This window comes from Gavialis gangeticus, unplaced genomic scaffold, assembly GCF_001723915.1.
Source record: "Gavialis gangeticus isolate Ggan-Ray unplaced genomic scaffold, GavGan_comp1, whole genome shotgun sequence".
NCBI classification, from domain to species: Eukaryota; Metazoa; Chordata; order Crocodylia; family Gavialidae; genus Gavialis; species Gavialis gangeticus.
Window position 1 is genome coordinate 62,524,883 of NW_017729022.1, and position 22,352 is coordinate 62,547,234.

The window sequence follows — 22,352 nt, forward strand, 5'->3', positions numbered from 1 at the left end:
AAGAAACATAGAGAAAAGTATCTATTTTCGCTACAATAGCATGGAGTTAAGTGAAGTGGGTAATTCTGTGGCATGATGGTGCCATAGCCTGGTGGTCTGAAAATGCCAATGTTGTGACATGATGCATCTGAGTGGCATAGATAGCAGTGAAACCCTCTCAGATTGGCTGTCTGCCCCTGTTGACCACCTCCAGGGTCACAGCATCCTATCAGAGCTGCTGGTGGGGGCAGATAAACTCTCTCCTCCCCTCAGCAGCCTCACATGGTCCTCAGAGGAAGGTAGAAAGGAGAAGGAAGCGGGAAGATCCAAACAGCTTAAAGCTACTCCGTTCCCTCCACCTCCTACACATTTCCTGTGAGCAACACGGATGACTCCTTTGCTTCTCCACATATCTCCCCACAATTCAGTCTGGGACTAAAGAAACCTGGGAGTTACCCACCCTGCAGCATGGAATGGGGTAGGGATCTTGCTTCAAGTGCCCACCCCAGGCCTGCTGAATGACAAACACAAAGAAGGAAGGTCATGGGGGTAAAATGGAAAGCTGTTGAGAGCTGGAGAAATGTATGTGTCGGGCATACATAGGGTAATGCACCTGAACTGATAGTGGGTAGGGGCCAGGTACAGTGGGTGTAGGCTCTGGGGAGCAGGACTGATTTGTAAAGGAGCAGAAATAATCACTAGGCAATATTAGGGAGCAGTGGGAGTAACAGCTGCATCAGCAAGGACCACAAATACCCTTCTCAGTGCCTTTGGCCAGCCTGATTGTCATAAGAACACAAGCACCATATTGGCTCAGACCAATGGTCCATCTAGCCCAGTATCCTGTCTCTGACAGTCTCTTGACTCCTTCAAGGGGTAGTGGGTGCTGGCTGGTGCACTTTGTTCAGTGTCCACTTCTGATGGCCTAGTTATTAACCTATGACCTCACTCCTGTTCCCATTTTCTTTTTTGTTGTCCCACTCATTTAGTTGATGTGTCCTGAGTGGCCTCTTTCTTAAGGGAGGCTTATAGTTTCCTGTGATGGGTCTTGTCCCATGACCAAGTGGCACATCAAATAGGCCTGTTTCCAACAAGTACTCTCAGTTCATGTACCCACCAACTACCAGGAGCTCCTGGTAAACATCTCCCTGGCCCTAGCTAAGCTGGCTGGCTGTCTGATCAGGAAGAAAGCTCTGGCTAAGAGGACCACCAGTGACTGTGGGACTGTCTTCCTGTCCCTCGTCCATTCATGTCGCTGGGCAGAATTTCACTGGGCAGTGTCCACTGGCTCCTTGGACTTGTTTGAGGGCCAGTGGGCACTTGGGTGGTGTGCTCTATTCGGTGTCCCCCCTTGGAGCATTTGTTACTAACCTTTGACCCTCACTCCTGTCCTTGTTTTTGCATCAGTTGTCCCAAGAATCGTGTTGGCACACACTCACTGACCCCCTCTAATGACAGAGGGGGCTAACCATTTCCTTGTGAGCCCTGCCCATGGTTTGTGCACCAAATAGGTCTGTCTCCAACAGTGGCAGAAGTGGGTGCTGTGCGGTGACAGTGCTGAACCGGATATCTCTGGAGTGATGTATCCCCTATTCAATACCTTCCCTGGCATCCAACATTTACTGGGTTAGAGATGCCAAAGGAAACATCTCCAACCATTTGGCTCAATGGCCATTAATAGGCCTATCATCCAGAAATGTGTCCAGTCCCTGTTTGAAACTGGCAACGCTCTCTGCCTCTACCACCCTGTAGCAATGAATTTCACAAATTAACTACCCGTTGTGTAAAAATAAGAATGGAAACTGGGTCAGACCAATGGTAGCTCTGGTCTGACCCAGGAGACACATGGAAAAGCCATGTTCAAAGCGCCAAAGGCAGAGCAAACCTGCACTGCCATTGCTGGAAGTCAGGATTTGTGGGGGAAGGAGAGGGAAATGGTGAGTTCTGGGCAACATTGGACGTGCCAGGGCATGATGTTTCTTGGTGCCACAGAGGCAAGGTGTGGCATAGCATGGCGTGGCTCAGAATCAGAGAATCATAGAAAGTGAGGGTTGGAGGGGACCTTGGGGGTCATCTAGTCCAAACCCCTGCTCCAACCCCAAATGCATCATCCTGGCCATCCCGGCTTTAGCTAGCTGGGTCTTGAAAATCTCCAAGGATGGGATCTACCACCTCTCTGGGTAACCTGCTCCTGTGCTTGACTACCTTCCGAGTGAGAAAAGTCTTCCTAATATCTAACCCAAATTGATGTGGTGTGGCGTGGTGCAGCACGATGACGTCATGGCATGGTGTGGCATGGCGTGGTGCAGCGTAGCGGGGCACTGCATGGCTCGATGTGGTGTGGTGTGGTGTGGCACGGGGTGGGGCAGCTGGGGCCTGGCAGTGTCGGCGAGCGCCGATCTTGCCACATGGTGGTGGCTGGGCCTGGGCGGTGCCCTGTAGAGAGGGCGCAAGTGCCCCGAACCCATGGGGGAGGGAGCGCGGCCCCGGCCTCGGCATCATGCTAAGACCACATCAAGGCCATGCTGGCGCGGGCGCGGAGCCGTGGACAGCCGCGGGAGGTGATGCTGCACACACGGGCCCCGCCACTCACGCTCAGGCTCCCCCACCTTCGCGCAGCTCAAGGGACAGGCGCGGGGCAGACACCTACGGGCACCCCAGGGCCGAGGCGGAGCCGAAGGACCCCGCCACCGGACCGACACCCGCAGGAACCAACAGCGCGCTCGGGGCCCGCTCGACGCCAACCAATGGGAGGCGGGGAAAGACAGACGGCAGAAGGGAGGCGGGACTTCCGAGGCCGGTTGCTAGGACAAGCACGTTTCTCTCCTTAACAACGGGAGCGAGGCTAGGCCTGGGGCCTGGGAGGAGGCGGCGCAGGTGAGACCGACTCCGTCCCTCGGCCACGGCCCCTACGGGTGTCTGACAGGGCCGGAGCTTAGCCCCCCCCCGCCGCGGGCCCTGCGCCACGGGGGGGGGTGAGGACCGCTCGCGCCCGCGCCCTCGGGGCCTCGGGTGCCCCTCGCTTTCTGCGCACGCGCAAGGGGCGGAGCCACCCCCTACAGCGTCCTTGCCAAAACCCACCGCCCCTTCCCCAATGGCCTGCAGCGCCGGGGTGGGGGCCAGAGCGTTCCCCCTGCCTCCCCCTGGGCCCCCCAGAGAGCAGAACTGTGCTGGTGAAATGGCTCCCGGCAGCTTTCCTCCCCGATGTACACACACAGGCATACACATACACACACAAACTCGAACGCACATAGATACGTGCGTATACATACGCTTATATGCGTGCTTACACAGACACACACTCACAGATACATATGCACAGGCACACATATGCATACATGTGCACACCTTGTTGCCTCTAAACTGTGCCCCATACATGACAGAGTCCAGGAAGGGTCAGACAGGCCTTGGGACCTAGGGAGATGGGTGGTGGAGAAGCGTGTAAGGGCATGACAGCCTGGGTGTGTAGGGACCTGATGTCACCCAGCCCAAACTCCTGACCTCCACTGTCCTTAGCTAGTGCCAAGGGCAGCGGGAAGATGTATGCAAATCCCATGACCCCACTTATGAGCACTAGTGGCCCTTGTACTTGTTGCTGGAGCCAGCATCTCTGCAGTCTGTGGAGCTTAATAAAACCTGAAAGAAGTCTTTGGCACATTGTTGCCTAGTGATGGATCATTTCTTTTCCAAATATGTTCTGCTACCCCATCATCCTGAGGCGGGGAGAGGGATCGTGTGCCAATGAGGAGAACCAAAGAAGAGGCCAAGGTGAAACATTCTGTGCTTGCCAGTCGGGGAGTGCCTGGAGACTGTATCACGACTGAGAGGCTGGCTTGTTGCAGGCAGCAGCGCAGCAGTCTGATGTAGCCTGACAAAGTTTGAGTGGAATAAAGTCAGAAAAGAAACGCAATTATTTCCATCCTGAAGCGCACACGGAATGTGGTCCTAATGCCTACCCTGAGTCCCACCTGCACACTGTGGCCTCATTGCAAACAGTAAAAGAGTCCATGTCCTGAAAAGAACAGGAAGATGACCTCAGGCAGATGCTGGTTGTTGCCAAGCTCCATGTTGGAAAGTGTTGTTTGAATGTGCATGTGTCTAATCCCCCAAACCATCATGTCAGTCTTGTTTCTCTTTGTAGATTTGTACCCAGGGGAGCTGCAGCACGCTAGAAAGCTTGGCTGTAAAAATAACTTTTTGCAAACTCCTTGTCTGTAATTTCACCCTATTAATAATATTCTGTGTAGAAAAGGTACTAAGATACAGTAAACAATTGAAGACATCACATTCTGGCTCTTTTAGGGATTATACTGGCCTTGTCTAAGTTTGCTTTCTTTTTCCCTATTTTAAGCAGTGTCCCTTGGGCAAAGAACCTCTTGTCTCTGCTGAACCTGTGTTCTGCTTGATCCTGGAGAATTCCATCCCACTTAGTCTCCTGCACCACAGCACCTTGCTGGTACCAATCAAGCCCCTCTGCTCCTTCCCAGGGTCACAGTGGAAGGACCATGGCAGACACTGGGGAGGGAAAGAAGGAGGAGGCTGATTATAAAAGACTTCACAGCTTCCCACTGATCAGGGTAAGAAGAAGAGTGGGCATGTGTAAAAGTGTTGGGGCACAGGGATGGGAGGGTAATGTCTTTCCTTCCTGCCTGCTCTTCACGAATCAGTATGCCCCTTGCTACTGAGCTGCATCATGAACAGAACTGTAGAATACCATTTCTGCTTGGAGCCCTACCCTCCTGCCATTTTTCCACTGTCCATCTCTCCTGTGACGCAGCTGAAAAGCAGCTTCCTTCCAGAGTTGGTCAGTGGGTCAGACACACAGCATGTTTACTCCATAGAAACCTGATTCTAGTATATAGTAAAAATAGAATCAGCACATGACATGGATCTACTACGTAGTAAATCACTCAAATCCAGGGTAAAACTGCCTGTTGAAAAATGTGCAGAGGCTATACTGCATGAGAAAAATACTGCACTTAGGGTATGGTCACACATATTTGGAGTCATTAACAAAGGGGAAGGGAGAGCTCTTGTTCTGAACCACATAGTAGTAGATCTGTTCTAACAGACATGTGGATAAGGTGGGAGTGAAACAGTTGTAGTAGAAGAGCTCCAATTTCTAACACTGCTTCATCCAAGGTTAAAGCAGGAGCAGTTTTGTTATGGTTGTATTGCTCCTGGCTTAGAATCATTAAAAATGAGGGTTGGAAGGGACCTCAGGAGGTCATCTAATCCAACCCCTTACTCAAAGTAAGACCAGCCCCAACTAGATCATCCCAGCCAGGCCTTTAAAACCTCCAAGGATGGAGATTCCACCACCTCTCTGAGTAACCTGTTCCAGTGCTTCACCACCCTCCTAGTGAGAAAGTTTTTCCTACTATCCAACCTAAACCTCCCTTGCTGCAACTTGAGACCATTGCTCCTTGTTCTGTCATCTGCCACCACTGAGCATAGTCTAGCTCCATTCTCTTTGTAACCCCCCTTCAGATAGTTAAAGCCTGCTATCAAATCCCACCTTAGTCTTCTCTTCAGCAGACTAGATAAGTCAAGCTCCCTCAGCTTCTCATAAGTCATGTGCCCCAGCCCCCTCTCCAAGTTGACCTCCACTGGACTCTCTCCAACTTGTCCGCACCCTTTCTATAGTCGGGGGCAGGGGGGCAAAACTGGACATAATACTCCAGATGTGACCTCACCAGTGCTGCTTAGAGGGGAATAGAGCTCCTGATCAGCGGCTCTTCTTTGGAAATGGCTCCAAATCTAGATGTGTCCATACCCAGAATGTGTCCCCATAGTCAGTTTCATCCCCCCAGACCCAAACTGACTATCCTGCCACCTAGTGGCCAGGTACTGTAACAGCACCTACAGCAGGTAAGTGTCTTGAGCTCCTCATGGGTCTGCTCCTTACTACTGACTACATTTTCTACAGAGTAATATGCAAGGTAAATTACTCCATAAGTAATTGTGCCCTGGGTCTGTACCCCATGTTGTGTCTTGTCAGTTAGCAAAGCCAAGCTGGCATGGTACAAAGCAGCCACTTTCTGACCTCACTCCCTCAGGGCTCACCTTATTGACTTCACAGCAGTCCTGCCACATCCAAAGTGCTGAGCAGAGCTTGGAGGTTTTTTTCTAGCTGAGAGAAGAGCCCAGAACAGGGGAAGTTCTATGCAATTCAGATATCCCTATAGCGTTTACTGCAGTTATTTAGTGTTTCTTATGGCAGCATAGGCATAAAGCATTGTGATCTGTAAGGAAAAATTAGGATACGTATGCATGTCCTTAATTCCCCTTGGAATAAGTAATCCCACATCATTACTTGGAAACTAAAACACCGAATCATCAAAATATCCAAAGGGAACAATGTGGTGTTGGCAGGGATGGACAAGAGGTGACATTGCAAACTACCATCTTTAATTTCTGTTGAGGCAGGGCTATCTTCAGGCGTTGGCTTCTGAACATATGAGATCCTGGAGGCAATGTTTCTGCCTCCACTGAGACAGAGCGTAGAGGAACTAGCATGCACGGCTATTTGTGCTTGTATCCTGCAACACAAGGGCACCGCAGTAGAATGATGGAGGGAAGAGTCCCTCCTGCTTATCTGCCCTTGTCTCATGCCCAGCTCTTGTTCAGCTCTCTCTCATATGTTTGCTCTTCCCAGCACACAGACATGCCAGAGGAGATGCGTGTGGAGGCCATGGAACTGTGTGTCACCGCCTGTGAGAAATATGCCACCAACAATGAGGTAGCAACCACTTCCAAGGAGGCTGTGCTGTCTGACTCAGCTGGTTTCAGACAGTGGCTCCATCCACAGGGAATATTCTGAGGCAAGATGGAGGGGAGTTCAGAAAAGAGGTCAGATACTCTAGACTTGAACTGTGCGCTCTGTGTTTGCATTGAGCAAAGGAAGAAAAGGAGTGGAGCAAAGTCAGAAATGACCAGATTCTCCAACTTGGTCCCCAGCATCAGTTGAAACAAGTGAAGGTCCTCACTGACTTACCCACTGCTTTCCTTATCAGCCACAGGAAGCAAAAAGTAGCAGGTTTTCTATGCTCTCTAGCCATGTCCCTCCTGATTCTGGTTTGCACCCAGCAAACTTCGTCCCTACTCCCAAAATGACCTCTATATTGGGAGGCAGGGTTAAGGCTGGCACAGGGCTGTTGAGATAACTCTGTATCAGCTTGGAAGATGCTGGAGGTATTTTTCTGGGTTAGCTCTACCAAAAGTTGGAAAGAGAGTTGAACATCTTCCTGCAGAGTGTAAATTAAAGTCTTCTGTATACCTTCTGACCCTTCGGAGGGATCCTATTGCAGCTGGGCTCCTCAGCCCACTAGGCCTTCAGTTTTCTGAGCAAAGGGGGTGATGTCTTTGATCCAAAGATTACATGTATGTGTTGGCATGCTGGGGGCCGACGTGTTCTACAACCTCCCTGAATTAATACACTTAGACCAGTACATTCTTTTACCCTTGGCTCTCACATAAGCTCTGGATGATCAGCAGGGCACAGTCTTCTTGCTGCAACAGCTGTTTGATGCAGGAGTGAGCAAGAGGTTCACAGTAGGAAAGTCTGCTACCTGCCATGTGTCCCCAGGCAGGGTTTAAAAGTGCCCAGCCCCTTCCCACCTCTTTGACCCCCTTGTCTAGCTAGGGTGCTGTTCTAGAAAACAGCTAATAGATGATGAAAGAACCAAAGAAAACCTCAGATGGTTATTTGAGGAGGCAGTTAAAGTCCAACCAATCCCAAGAGATGCGTCTTGGGATTTGCTGGGATGAAAAATAGATCCCTCAAAAATAACCAAAAGTAAGGATATAATTATCTACTCAGTTTCACTATTACTTGATAACTCCATTCATTTCAGCAGGCCAGTCCTGATTCAATTTGGGGATAAGTGAGAGATATACCAGGCCCTAGATACAAATCTTTCATTGCTTCTGCTGAATTTTAAGAAGTCTCCAGCAAAGTAATCTCTGACCCTTGCAGTGTCACTGTCTTGGTCTCAGCTTCTCTGCTGTAACTGTCTCACCTGTTCTTCTCTATTGAAGAGGCCTATTAAAGAATGGGGAGAGCAGGGCTTTTATACACATGAACACCCTCCTCCCACCTTTTTCACATGCTGCTTCCCCTACCTCCTCCTGGACTATTCTCTTTCTTTGTCCCTTAGAGTGCTGCCAAGATGATCAAGGAGACAATGGACAAGAAGTTTGGCTCCTCCTGGCACGTTGTGATTGGTGAGGGCTTTGGCTTTGAGATCACTCATGAAGTGAAGAACCTGCTGTACATGTTCTTTGGTGGCAGTCTGGCTGTTTGTGTCTGGAAGTGCTCTTGACATCCATGTTCATGACACCACAAGGAATATTTTCATTCCCTTCCTGGGTTTTGTACTATCTTGAAGCAGGGCTTTATTTTTCATAGTAAAACTTTGAGAGTTGTTTTCATATTTACGTACCAGTTTACTAGGGTATGTATAATCCGTATGGTGTGTGTACGTGTCAGTCTGCTGAGTTATCAAATCTTACTTCATGGGGTCTCACAGGGATCCTGTATTTGGGTGTGGCTCTTCCAGAGATGGTGAAGTTAGGCAAGGGGATCTCGTGGGCTTGCAGTCTCATGAGACACGGTTTATGAAGCCATACATTAAAACGGAATGGGTGTGAAACAACAAAGAAAATAACCAGGCCGTCCATCTGCTCTTCCCATCCTTCCATATTATTTTTCCTCTCTGCAGTCTTTCCTGCAGTATAGAATAGCTCTCATGACCAGTGTCTGTTCCTTCAGTGGCCATCAATGTTGACAGCATTTTAGGTGACCTGTTGGAACAGGTCCTTTGTGGGCTCCTCTTCCCCTTGTCCCAGGTAGTGCCGGGAGCTAATTCTGCCTTTCTGCACTTTTTTCCCACTTACTGGGAGAGGAACATGACAGCTGAGCTGCCTGGGTGTGAAAACAGAGTGAAGATTTGGCAGTTCAAACCCAGCAGAAGGCTGCAGCCCAGATTGACCCCTCCTCTTTTCCACACCCACTGAGCACTGATATAGCTCTGAAACTTAGGCGGCTTGTGGCAAGTGGAGGAGTGGGTGAGAACACTCTACCAAATTTGGATTCATGTTTGAGAGGAACATAAGCTCTCGGGAGTGTCATGGGTGCCAGTGCTGTGTGTACTCTGTATCTGGCTTAGAGGCTCACAGTGGGGACAGGCCTCCATGTGACCTGCCTCTCTCAGACATCAGAGATTTAATGTACATTTGTACTTCAGTCCGTTCAGTCTGCCTCATCTTTTTAAAGCTCTTGGAAGTGTGTTAAGAGATGGAATGGACCTAATTGTATTTTACATATATGGCTTATTTATATGCATTTGGGATTTTTTTTTTACAATAAAAAGAATGATGTCACTTGTGTTTGACATTTTCATTTCAGAATCCATCCAGGTGGGGAACATCAAGGCAAGGGTAGCCCTGATGTGATTGGGTAGGGTAAGTCAAGACCTCTTTGTTGCCAGTGGTGTTTTATCTCAGGGGTCAGGCTACGAATACCTTTTCACCTCAATCTTTGGACAGCCAGATGACTTGTAGAGATAGGGAAAGGAGTTTTATCCTCTTTCATTTGGGTTTTGTGTTGGTAAAAGGAGTTTGGTGCCCAGTGGAAGTTGCTAGATCAACAGTATTTGAAACTCAGGTCCTCTGTTTATCTCTGGAACAAAGAGCAGCAGCAAGGCAAGTGACCCTCTACCCCCTGCCCTCCACCAATCTTCCTCAGCCTTGGTCTTGGGGGCAGGGAGGAAGAAGTGGGGGACCTCCTTTAAAAAGGTCAGGTTTTGTGGCTCATTTGAACTTTGGACTCTTCTGAGAATGCCAACAAGTGGTACAGCTGGAACCAGTTCTTGCTTAAGTATGAGGCCCCAAACTTGTCCACATTTTAGTCCTTCCAGCCCCGCAGCCAGTACTGCCTACTGTGAATCTTATTGAATATTAAAAATGAATTCCTGTTTGTGCTTGTTTCTTAACCTCTATTTGGGACTAGACTGCAAGTGCTAAGAGCAAAAACCATCCTTTTGTTGAATACCTGGAAAATTCTTGGCATATTGTGAGTCCTACTGTAAACAGCTAATTTAATAAAAATAAATTCTGGAAGATTTTGTAACTTGGACCATCTGTAGCAACTGGGCCCCACATCCTACCCAGAGTTCCTACTCTTCAGATGGCAACTGAGTTTTACTCTCATGCTGATGTGCAACTGAGGACTGAGCAGAAAGGTTCCCTGAGCCAAGGACTCCTTTCTCATCAGTCAGACAAACTACTGTACTTTATGGCATCACATGTAGATACCCACCACTTCTTCAAATGAAAGGTTGCATTACTGAAAAGGTCTCATCAGGGATGGTCCCTGGATACAGGTGCTTAACAGGAGCTAACTGGAAATTAGCTTTTTTGATCTAAGCCTTTCCATCTCCTGAATGCCATATATGCATTCCTTCAAGGCCAGAGAGTAAGGTAAGGCAAGGAGCTATGGAATGTCCTGCTTCTTGTGGGTTTGGAGCATCTTGTACTGCCACTGCGGTCTCTTCTATTGTATTTCTTCCATGTTAATGAACAGTTAACAGTCCTGTGCGTACACATATGCGCCCTGATCATGGGTACTCATGCAAGGGTCAGGCTGACCTGCAGAGATCATATGGAGAGGGACCTGTTTACCTCAGCAAACAGATCTTGGCCCCACTTTCAGTCTGTTATCTATCCAATGGTCATGGGGCCACAGCAGTGTCTCTATGACCTGCAAGTGCAATCAGCTGAAATTGGCTGATCCCCAACCCTCTCATTAGGATTCAGTGATGGAAGATAAACCTTCCAATTTCCTAAACACGTGCAGTTGGACATGGAAATTTCCCTTGCTCCCTGTCATCTCTTTCTACAAGTACTTCTTTCTGCAGCTGGCTGTCTTGGACCTCACATGGTGCCTCCCCACTTTGGAACAGAACTTGCAGTCAGCTTCACAGTTTGTTGGAGTTTGTGCCTTGCAAACCCATAGTAGACCAGCAGGGGTACTCCATGCAAGGGGTCTATTGGCCTGGCGACTGATACAAGGGAGAAGAAAGGTCTTTCTTACAGTGACCTTATGTTGTCACCATCATCCTACCAAAGAGTGGTGCCTGGATCCCAGGCAGGCAGGGAGGTGGAAGGTGTCATGATGGCATGGTCTGGTACCAACCAGAATGAATCTTCCTGTCTACTGGCTGAGATGGGCCACCGAGCTTCAATATCCAGTGATAAACAGTGCGTCATCTGTGACTTGCTTTCCTGCTGAGGAGAATGCAATAATCTCCTCTTGGATGGTGTAGTGGGGAGTACAGATTCCCTGAAAGGGGTGAAAAGACCACACAGGCCATGACCACCCACTTGGGACACCCACACCCCAAGTGGGACTTGGCTTCAGTAAGAAGGCAGGTGGAGAACGGGAGGTGGGAATGTGATTGCTTTTCTGCAATAAATGTCGTGGCAACAAGGTATATTAACAGGCTGCCAGCTGATAAGAGCTGGCTTTGAAGCTGTCCATCTCTTGCTCTCATTTCACTGCAGGCTCAGATCTGACTTGATGAAAAATCGTTTGGTTAATATTTAATGCTGGCACTGAAGTGATGCAGGGCTGCAGGCACCCCACCCAGCCTACTTTCTGCCTCTGTCTGTGACACCAAATCAGCAAACTCACTAGGCATTTAAGGATTGCAAACTCCCCCAGAGCAGGTATCAGGCTCCTTATTTAGAGGACAAGTTCCAGCACAGGCAGTGGCGGCAGTGAGCCTGGGTATGACAGCATCATCCACAGACCAATCTCACACTTGGCTTTGTGAGATGGGGAAGCATGAGGTACCCCCTTATAGTCTCTAGCACAGGAGAGGATAAAGAACCTTGGAACCTAATTTTGAGGCCTCACAGCACTGAAACCACCTTGGCCATAAACCACTGAACTGCTAAGAAATTATAAACATTTGGTAAGCAGCAAGCTAAAGGCCTGGTATTTCATCCATAATCCCTTTGAGTCACGTGTTTGCTATGACTAGGCACAGACAGGTACCAGCATCTCCTTGTGGAAGGATCCGTATTCCCTCCCCAGTGCTTGGCATAGGGGGCCGCTCTCTCTCTCTTTCCTTCCACCAGAACAACTGCCCTCGTAGTCAAATAACAGGGAATGGACTCATTCCCTGCCGTTTGGCTATGAGGTCAGTTGTTCTGGTGGAAGGCTCTGTTCAGGTCACCCTAGAGCATGGGTGCAATTAAAGGTTAATCACACTAACCCAGACAAAAGGGGAAATAAGACCTGTTCCGTTCCCATCATCAGCCATGTTATCGCTGCAATGCAAAGGAAAGAGAGAGTGAGTGTTGCCGGAATCTAGGGTGAAAGAAAGTGTCAGCTGGAGACAGTTACTAGGCAACCGTTGCACCATGGGAAATGAGCAGCAGAGAACTCCTTGTTCTCTCAACAGCAGCTCCGTGCATATGTGTGGGAGAGAAAGTGTGTGCGCGTCGGAGAGGGTGTGCGACAGCGCGTCGGAGGGATGTGTGAAAGGGACAGAGGTGCGACTGCATCGGAGGAGAGCCAGGGTGTACATGTCTGGCAGGGGTGTGTGTCCAAGAATGTACCCCCTTCTGCCATCCAACCCCCTCGCCAGCACCCAGGCTGGGTCTGTTGGCACTGAAGCTTTATATCCCATCCCCAAGCCTTGGAGACCCCCATTCTCCTTTTCCCAGACTTCCAAGGTGAAAGGAGAATATGAGAGAGATCCAGAATCTCAGACTCCCGTCTCCCGGAGCTGGTTTCTCAGCTCCCAGGACTGCCAGCGGCAAGTCTCAGGGAGGGCACCGAGTCATCTGATGCACTCCAGATAGGGGGTTTGCTGGTCAGGCTATCCCAGGCACATCCCTACCACCCGCTTTCTGGTCTGTGTCACACAGGGCTCTGGGCCTCGTTGGTTGCTACATTGCCCCAAGCTTGTAAGCTTGCTATGTCTGAGAAGTTCTCCCTTCCCAAAACCTGAGGGGCTACATCTCTGGGTCATTCGCTACTCCTGGAGAAGTAGATTTCCCAGGGCTAGGACTCTCCTCAGAATGTTTTTAAATCCTCCCTGGCCATTTGGCTCAGAAAGGGGCTAACAATCTTGTTTGGAACGTATCTAAGTTGCTGCTTGCTCCCTCCCACTTCTGGCCCTGTTTGTCCCAGCGTGTAAAGCACAAACTCAGCAGAAATGAAGTAGTGCTAGAGGCGGGTACCATATGGCGCAGCAAACCAGCCTCTTCATAACTTTTCCCAGCACATTGATCCTGCCCTGCCTGCAGCACATCTTTGATATCCCAGTGCCTGGAGTCTCGCCACAGTTCTGCTGATGCACTTGAATTTGGACTGCTCAGCCTCCTCTGCTGTGCCAGCTCTGAGGGCCCCACAGCATCTATGCTCTGAACCAACACAACCCCCCTCTGCTGTTCTAAGCTTGATTTCTGTGACTGTCAAGCAGCAGGGCCAATGCACCTCACTCCTGATCTGCAGCCACTGCTCGCTTGTCAGTCTTTCCCCTCCCTTAGCCAGTATTTCATAGATTTCATAAATTTCATAGACATTTGGGCTGGAAGGGACCTTGGAGGATCATTGAATCCAGCCCTCTGCCCCATGGACAGGAAGTCAGCGGGGATCATAGGATCCCAACAAAATAAACATCCAAATGTGTCTTGGAGGCGTTCAAAGTGGGTGCTTGAACCACCTCCGGCGGCAGTCTATTCCAAACCTTGGGGGCTCAGACAGTGAAGAAGTTCTTTTTATGTCCAGCCTGAATTGGTCGTGGTGGAGTTTGTGACTGTTTGATCTTGTCGTTCCCCCAGATCCTGATGAATACCCTGATAAATTTATAGGTGGCCACCAGATCACCCCTGAGCCTGCGCCTTTCCAGGCTGAAGAGCCCCATGGCTCTCAGCCTCTCATCATAAGGTCTGTTTTCCTGACCTCTGATCATGCACGTGGCTCTCCTCTGCACCCTCTCAAGCTTCTCCATTTCCTTTTTTGAATTACGGAGCCCAAAACTGGATGCAGTACTCCAGCTGCGGCCTCACCAAGGCTGAGTACAAGGGGAGAATGACATGCCGGGATTTACTTGAGAAGCATCTATGGATGCAAGCCAGCGTTTTGCTCACTTTGCTACACAGCATCACACTGAAGGCTCACGTTCATCTTGTGGTCAATCGTGACCCCCAAGTCCCTTTTATCTGTAGTGCTAGCCAGCATAGTACTGCTGAGCCTTATAAGGATGCTGCAGGTTTTTCTTCCCAAGGTGGAGAACCTTGCATTTTCCAGTGTTGAACACCATCAGGTTCTCGTCCACCTACTTCCTGAGCCTGTCAAGATCTGCCTGGATCGCCCTCCTGTCCTCACGTGTGGATGCTTTACCCCAGAGTTTGGTGTCGTCGGCAAACTTGGCCAGTCCGCTTCTGACATCAATGTCCACATCATTGATGAAGATGTTAAATAGTATAGGCCCTAAGACAGAGCTTTGAGGGACCCCACTAGTCACAGTGCACCAAGACGATTGGCTCCCATCGACCACCACCCTCTGGGTCCTACCGCAGAGCCAATTCCCCAGCCAGCGGATCGTGGTGAGGTCGAGGCCGCAGTTAGCCAGTTTAGCCAAGAGGCTATTCAAATCCTTTTTGCATATCCATGGGGTGTCTCTGGGAATGTATATACAAACAGAGAGGTGGGTGTGTGTAAGTGGCCCTGTATGCGTGCTAGCATATCTTTGAGTGAGTTCTTACTTGCAAGGGGGTGTGAGCATATCCAGAGTTAAGACTTATGGCAGCCCCAGGAAGAGGTGTGGGCCCCTTCCTCCTCCCCCCCAAACATTGAATGACTTGCACTAATTAAGCCTCATGGGGGCTCCTGTAGCCTCAGGTCCAGGCAATTTCCCCAGATGCCCACTCCTAAACCTGTTCTTATGTGGATACCCCATTCTGAATAGGAGAGGAGAGTGACTTCGTTACTGGATATGTGAATGAAAATGTAGGCCATGGATATGGGGGCCTATGTGTGTGGTAGGAAAATGAGTATGTAGGTGTGGGTGAGTACAAGCACAGAGTGGGTACCACCTCTAGGATTAGGATGCCTGGGTGGGCATATAGGAGTGAGTGCATGGGGCTATTTGAGTGAGTATGCCAGGGTGGATGGGTTGAAGCATAGGCTGGGGGATGGAATCAGGATGTGGGGCATGCTGTGTGCCTGGATTATCTACAGCCACTTTTGTCACTGGACTATCTGCTGTTGTTGATTTGGAACTTGCCCCGTTCACTCTAACCTTGGCATTACCTGCTCTTTCCTTATCACCATTGATAAGTGGAGCAGCAACCTGCCTCCAGCTCTCTGTCTGACTGAAGGCTGCCACACCAAGGAGGTCCCATCCACCAGGGACCTCAAGACTGCGTTGAACTCATTGCCGTGGGCAGGCACAATCACCATTTGTATGGCAATGGCAAGAGGAGCTGAAGGGAAAACGACGGATTTATTTCTAATTTAGCCTTTATCTGCCAAGTCCACCTCTTGCATTGCCCTGGGCTTTTCACAGGACAGCTTTAACCCTGAGGGATCTATTCGAGACATTGCTTGGGACTTCTCTATCCCTTTCTTTCAGGGAGGGGTTCAGCTGAAGAGATATTCATTCCATTCAGGCTTTGGGTGGCCATCTGCCTCTGGTCAAGCATCTGAGCTTGGGAGGATGCTACGCCGACTGCAGACTTTGTTTCAAAGGAAGTTCAAAATTCTCCTTTTCCTCCTCCTCTTCTTGGCTCTCCTGATGCACATGGCACTGGACTTAGCACTGCCCACCATTCACAGCTCCTGTGGCTGTGCCCAGAAATCTGCCAGCCCCTCTGGCCCATTCTTGCCAGGCCCAAGGAAGATGAGTCTACGGATCCTCCAAGATTTTAGCGGCAGCAATGGCTCCTTGGAGAAGGGTTCCCATTCGCTGGAGGCACGCCCAGCAGTGGGCACTGGGAGCAAGACTGTGCATGGAGACCAGGACTTCAAGCCTCAGTGGGGAGGAGTGAAGCCGGTGTGGGCAGGAGGGTCAAAACTAGCAGCGCTCTTTAAGCATCCCTTTTATAGGATCCCAATCCCAGAGGTGCTGGAGAAGGACAAACTGTTCACTGTCAATCCCGAAGAGAAGTTCACCCTGAGAGACAGCGGGAGCGATGAATGGTGAGAGCCTGCCCGGCCATGGTATTCTTTTAGGGACACAGGAACCAGTCACCCGTACTGTTCAGTATCCTGTTCACAGCTGGCCTGATGTGTACTGGTGCCCTGAGCATGGAATTGTTTTAGGATTTCAGCACCTTCTCAGGATTCAGGTCCCTGAAAGGCTGTGATGAAAGGCTGGTTTGCCAGCATTGAAGGGATGTGCTATATCCCAGGACTATACCCTTTAATGCAACAGTCTAAGATTTTGCTCCTGCATGTGTAAAGATAGCCCTAAGCCTACCTCTATGTGTGGCCAATGTCAGACCCTTCCCAGAAAGGTATGAAATTCCCAAAATGCACCTAACTGTGCAAAGCTATGCTGTTTTCTGTGGACCTGGGATGGGGATTTTTGGAGCCATCTGAGGATTAGCTTATGCTTTGGACCACAAGCCTTTTTAATTTGACCCTAGTTGGTGCTGATCTTCTTCCTTGCATTATGCAGGGCCTTTTTCTGACCTGCACTAAACTATCTGACTACAGCAGTAAACTTCCTTATGGGCTCAGTCCTCCAGGGACAGGACTGGAGTCAGCACTCTGGGTGTCCAACTTGAAGAACTGACAAAGGGGCTTGCTATTTAGAAACATGTCTCAAATAGGTCTCTCGGGTCTCAGTTGCTTCTGATAATTAGGGTCATATCAGTTGGCATCTCCTTTAGTCAGCCTGAAATGTATCTTTGAGGGTCTCCTTATCCATGGTCACAGGAGACAGTTAAACAGGAGTTTTGGGTTGGTTTTTTCTATACAATTTATCATGTTATATCTGGTTTTCACATAGGCGACACGTAGGAGTGGCACAGTTAGTGATTGGCCACTGGGGGACCCCCACCCCAGTTGGTGATTGGCTGCTGGTGCCCCCCCCAGTATCACCAGTCACCCATGGGTATTCTTCATCTCTTCTTCTTTCCCAGTTCAATACCTGTAGTCCTTCCTTTCCCACACTATGGAAAGCCCCCTTTCTCCTCCACATCTCTGCCTATTTCTAGTGCCCTTCTCCACACGATTTACCTTTGGGAATGAAACACCTAACATTTAGATTAATCTGCAACTTTGGTGTCACTTGACAGCTTGTGTACAATGGGATGGTGAAATCTGATGATGCAATGATCATAACGTCACCTGGAGGTTATTTTAGTCCCCACATACTGTCATCAGCCTCACTGTTATTCCTGGATGATGGATAAAACCCACTGATATAGTAACTACCGTAAATACAGAGCAGCTGGTTTAATGGAAGCGTGTTTGGAGAGTGCTGGCATTGTTAAAAATAAGGGGCAGGAAGAATGGAAATGGATAGCTATTTTCCATAACCTACCTTCACTCTTTCCATCTCTGAAGTTTAATCTTTCACATGCCTGATTTACCCTGGCAGATGGGTCTATGTCAGTGAAATGGTGTAGATTCAGTGTGCCTCCAGGGGATGATTTGAACACAGATGATAAACTCTTTGCAGCTGGGATTGTGTCTTTGCAGGAGCCCTGTGCAGTGCTAGCACAATAGGGCTTTGGCCTCCAAGAGTACTTTAATATTGCAAGTGTCCAGAAACTACTTGCAATATTAACTACACTAAAACAAACGGTTTTAGTGTAGATAATGTGAACTTCTCTCCCCCGCCAAATTAGAGGTAAATGACAAATGGATCAAAGGTGGAGTAAGCTGTTGGGTTGGGGTAAGGACAGAGTTAAGCTTGTTTGTGGCAGGAATTAACCTTCTTTTTTAAATGCAAGCATTTCCTTTAAGCTCATTGGTCAGACACTCCATGTCAGCTCAGCCAGGCTTGGAACCCATGTTACAAACTACGGGCAAACATAGAAGGAGATGCAATACAATCAAACCTGGCTTGAAGGGATGTTGTGGAGTTCTTCTAGGATGTCCCATTAACTCGTTCCCTCCGCTGTGCCCCAGTGTGTGCTGTGGGCCATAGATTTGGTCTACTTTAAAATATTTAGGAATGGTCATGTTGCAGGAGCACTGTGGAGGGGTTCTGGAACAAGGATAGTTGGGGGTGCTGCAGGTCAGGCCAGGGGTTCCTCCAAAGCCCAGGGCTCAATGACTAGCATTGTGTGTTCTTGTTCTCTCTCATGTTCCAGTTCCTCCTAGCTCTTTTCCCACCCCGCTTGCTGGGTGCTGACAGCCACAGGAGGAGGGTGGCTCCCATGTTGGTCTGCTGACTGGGAAATGCTGTGAAGATGGAGGCCATGCGACCCCAGTGCTAAACACTGTTGTTGTTGGGGGGGGTGGCTTTTGGCCTGCAGGGTCAGCAGCAGTAAAGCAGAGATGGTCCTTCCGACAGGGAAAACCCCATACGACACCTACCCCACCTGGCTCAAGTTCCACATCAGCATCAATCGCTACGAGCTGTACCCCCGCCAGGACCCCATCACCCACACCCTGTTGGAGGAGCTGGCCATGCAGAAAATTGTTGGCTCAGGTACTGTGCCATGTCTCACTCTCCACCTTGTTTGCCTTCCTTCTCTCTGTGTCCTACTGTGCCTCTTCCCCATCTGCATCACAAGTCTCCTTCCCCTCTCTCGCTCTCCTCCTGCTGTGGCCCTGATTCTTGTCTGTACTGTTTCAGTCCAGAAACCTGGAGGAACCCAGCTGAAACTAATCATGACGTTCCCAAACTATGGGCAGGCACTCTTCAAACCCATGAAGTGAGTAAGGCGAGCAGGAGAGGGGTGGGGCTCTGCCCCCCACGGAGATGGGCCTGTACATCCCCCACAGCATCCCAACACCCTTGGCTTGGACTCAGCACGCAGGAGGCAGCGACTCTCACATTGCTCCAGGACCTTACTTGCATAGAGCAAGCTGGGCAGGCAACCCTCGCCCCCCTTGGCATCTTCCTGCCAGGAAGGAGCCCGACTGTTCAGCTGTTTGATGGGGTGGTGCGACCTCAGGTGGCGAAGGGAGGAAAAACTGGGAGCAGCTTGCTTTGCTACACATGATACTTGTGTGAAGAATATGGCACAGCAGATGGGGGCTGGGGAGGCCAGACCTGCTTACACTGGGTGCAGTTAAAGAACGGGGATGGGAAGAGGTATCTATAGCTCTGGCTTTCCTTGGGGAGTTTGGAGGGGAAGGGACAAGACAGCAAGCAGCTGAATCAGGGATGGATCAGTCCAAGTTTCCTACAATGCTCTGAGCAGGTCCTAGGTGTTTAGACTCTAATTTAACCCTGGCCTCTGACTGTGTCTCCCTCTTCCTTCTCATTTCAGGCAAACCCGGGACCAGGAGACCCCAGCAGATTTTTTTTACTTCTCAGACTTTGAACGGCACAATGCAGAAATATCAGCCTTCCACCTGGACCGGTGAGTGCTCCAGAGCCCTCCCCGCTCCCGCCTCATGTCTTTGGCAGAGAAACAGTATCCACTGTACAGGGACCTGGCAGCAGCCCAAAGACCTTTGCTGCAGGACTCTGTCTACCTTCTGGGGGAAGAGGAAAATCCTCCCTCAGACTGTAAATTCCTTGGGGATAGGATTTTGTTTTTGTCTATCACACTGAGACACCGAGCCCAATTGTGTAAATCCAACTCCATTCAGTCATCAGATCCGTCCGGCACGGTGCTTGTTCGTGGAGCTCTGACCTATGGCATTTCCCGTACAGCTGTTCTAAGACTCCCTCACACAAGCAGCTGTCAGTCTCCCTCCACAGTGCATCCCTCCTTCCCAAACCAGTTCTGTTCAGGAGATCACTCCCTGCTCCAGCCAGGCCCAGGTCACGCACACAGCTCTGCTGATGCAGCCAAATGCTGGCCCTCTGCCTTTCCGGTCCTGAATTCCCCTAAGCAGCCACAGTAAATAGAATTTTAGATGTGAAGCAATGTCCACTTAAAGAACTAAACATCTATGAATCTATGAAATGACACTAGCTGTTAGCTGCCGAACTCATTGTGTTAGTGCCCTGAGCCAGCACAGCCCCAGTGCGCCCTGCTCTTTATTTCTCGCCTTGCAAAGTAGGAAGTTTTATATGTATTCCCAGACTACATCTCAATGTCTTCTTGAGGAATTTAGGATTGACCACTGATTGGCTAGTCAGTGACTCCTACTAGACCCCCAGCCACAAGAGAACAGAGCAGTGAGCTATCTTAGCCCCATGTCTTGGTACCTAAAGCGTCAAAGGAAGGTACAAACACCCTGCCTTGCATCTGTTTGTACAATACTGTGCCAGTGAAGCAGCAGAGCTATTCCTTCATGACCTTCCCTCTTATCTCTTGAACTGTGGTGGACAATGGCCCATGGCTAATGTTGCTACATGGGCTGGAGTGAAGGAAATATGTACCATGCGCTATGGTTGCCCTCTTTCATAGCACTGGGAACCAAGGACTTGGCTTGGGAATGAACTGGCTTTGAGTCCTGCTTCTCTTTGGTTCCTTGTGTGCTCTTCTTGTTCCTGGAAGGATCCTGGATTTCCGGAGAATCCCCCCAGTTTCTGGCCGCTTGGTGAATATAACCAACGAGGTTCGTGACATCACAACTGACAAGAAGCTGGCTAAAACTTTCTTCATCTCTCCAGGTGAGAGTGCCCTCTACCTGCCCATCCATTACAAGCAAGCCCAGGAGGGCTGTTCTGCACTAGACAGGAACTGCAGTGGCCTACATCTGCACCCCCTAATAGCCCTCCCCACAACTTTGCATGATTAGCAGTAATCCAGGTACAGATCACCTGTCTGATAGCACCCTATGGCCACTCCCTAGGTATCTGCCTGGATGCTGGGTCCCCTTCAAGCCAACTTATCTGTCTAGTGGGTACATCCTTGCCAGGTTCCCAGCTCCCTGTGGAGTTACTTGCCTGGCTGCTCCCAGTTCCTTTACTCAGGGGGCCAGGCTCTCTCTCCTCTACTTCAGTAATCTCTTGCCAGCATGTTATTTCAGGCTACAGGTGTGACAGTGGAGAAACGCCCTTGCTGATGTCATTGTGATGCTGCATCGCATCAGAGCCCCTTTGGGCTCCCTGAGCAGTGAGAGCAGATCCACTTTCCTCTAGCTCTGTGACTGGGTAGAGTACAGAGCTTGTCCAGCTTGTGAGCTCCTTCCTTAGCACAGAGTGTCTTCACAGCTACCAGACGGGGGGGCTTGCAGCTGCTGTTCCTTGGTAACTGGGGTTCTTCTCTGATTTGTCCTGGCTCCCTCCAGCTGGCAACGTCTGCTTCTACGGTGAGTGCTCTTACTACTGCTCCACAGAACATGCCCTGTGTGGCAAACCCGACCAGCTTGAGGGCTCCATGGCCGCCTTGCTGCCCGACAAGTCCCTGGCCAAACGTCGCTCCTGGCGCAGTCCCTGGAGGCGTTCTTACCACAAGAGCAAGAAAGCCGAGTGAGTGTGTTGAGGGGCGAGGGAGGACTGAGGGCGCAGGAGGGTGGAGGGGAGGGTGCAGGAGAAATGAGGAGGGGTGTGATGGCTGGGATCTGCATGAGGAAAGAGATGTGGTGCAGAGTCAGGATCATCGCTATCCAAATCATCCCATACAACCATAATCTAGACTCTACATAAGGCTACCCTCAACCCTGAAGAACACAGACCAAACACCCTTGCCTGCCACAGATAAAGCAGGGGAACAACAGCAGCCAATGTCCCGCTTCTAGAAAATGTTATCAGTAGATGCTCAAGAGGTGCCACACCCCGCACTACAAAGGAAGGCAAAAAACCCCACAGTCCATACCAATCTGACCATGGGGTAAAATTCCTTCCTGACCCCAAATGTGGCGATCAGTCTGACCCTGAGTGGAGGGGCAAGATCTTTTAGCCAGGAATTTCCAGCTGTGCTCCTAGGAGGAGAATCAGCACACCCCAGTTGGAGTCCCCAGCCTTAGTTGTGGCCAACACCCCATGCCTCTGAGGGAAGCTTAATAACACCCTGACACATATAGCAGAAAAAAGGGGAGGGGGAACAGTGTGGGAAAAAGCAGCAAAGCCTGGAAGCGTAGGAAATGCCCATGGTAGAAAATAAGCATAGCTATGGCTAGATCGTCCCTGACCAGTGGCTGTCCAGAGGAAGCAGTGGAGGGTGACCGCACTGTGATGTCTGGGTGCTGGGTGGGGGAACAGGTTAAAAGAGGAGCTGTTCCCCACTGCCTGGCCACTCCAGATATCTCGGGACAGCTCCACATTTTCAAG

General features: G+C 50.0%; 2 protein-coding genes across 3 annotated transcripts in view; both read left to right on the forward strand.

The window, feature by feature from the left end:
- The first annotated feature begins 2,749 nt into the window (after positions 1 to 2,749).
- Positions 2,750 to 10,100, forward strand: DNAL4 (dynein axonemal light chain 4). 2 transcript variants are annotated; one of them, XM_019515179.1, is made up of 4 exons: positions 2,750 to 2,856; positions 4,331 to 4,556; positions 6,638 to 6,721; positions 8,139 to 10,100. In XM_019515179.1, the coding sequence occupies exons 2-4, from the start codon at positions 4,485 to 4,487 to the stop codon at positions 8,301 to 8,303; spliced, it is 321 nt and encodes a 106-aa protein (XP_019370724.1). In that variant the 5' UTR covers positions 2,750 to 2,856; positions 4,331 to 4,484; the 3' UTR covers positions 8,304 to 10,100. The 2 variants fall into 2 exon arrangements, with proteins under 2 accessions (XP_019370724.1, XP_019370725.1); XM_019515180.1 differs by having other exon boundaries at positions 4,334 to 4,556.
- LOC109295996 (extracellular serine/threonine protein kinase FAM20C-like) overlaps positions 9,357 to 22,352 on the forward strand; it is a 30,243-nt gene continuing 17,247 nt past the window's right edge. The window contains exons 1-6 of the mRNA XM_019515178.1: positions 9,357 to 9,444; positions 18,490 to 18,665; positions 18,813 to 18,891; positions 19,453 to 19,545; positions 20,635 to 20,750; positions 21,371 to 21,551. Of these exons, the coding sequence (XP_019370723.1) occupies positions 18,512 to 18,665; positions 18,813 to 18,891; positions 19,453 to 19,545; positions 20,635 to 20,750; positions 21,371 to 21,551 (623 nt within the window). The 5' untranslated portion in view covers positions 9,357 to 9,444; positions 18,490 to 18,511. The remainder of the gene's footprint in view (positions 9,445 to 18,489; positions 18,666 to 18,812; positions 18,892 to 19,452; positions 19,546 to 20,634; positions 20,751 to 21,370; positions 21,552 to 22,352) is intronic.

Excerpts from the sequence above, each read along its gene's own strand:
- DNAL4 (XM_019515179.1), top strand. The coding sequence starts at position 4,485 with ATGGCAGACACTGGGGAGGGAAAGAAGGAGGAGGCTGATTATAAAAGA. Across the intron at positions 4,557-6,637 it reads ACAGCTTCCCACTGATCAGG|CACACAGACATGCCAGAGGA; the intron begins GTAAGAAGAAGA and ends TGCTCTTCCCAG. Across the intron at positions 6,722-8,138 it reads AATATGCCACCAACAATGAG|AGTGCTGCCAAGATGATCAA; the intron begins GTAGCAACCACT and ends TTTGTCCCTTAG.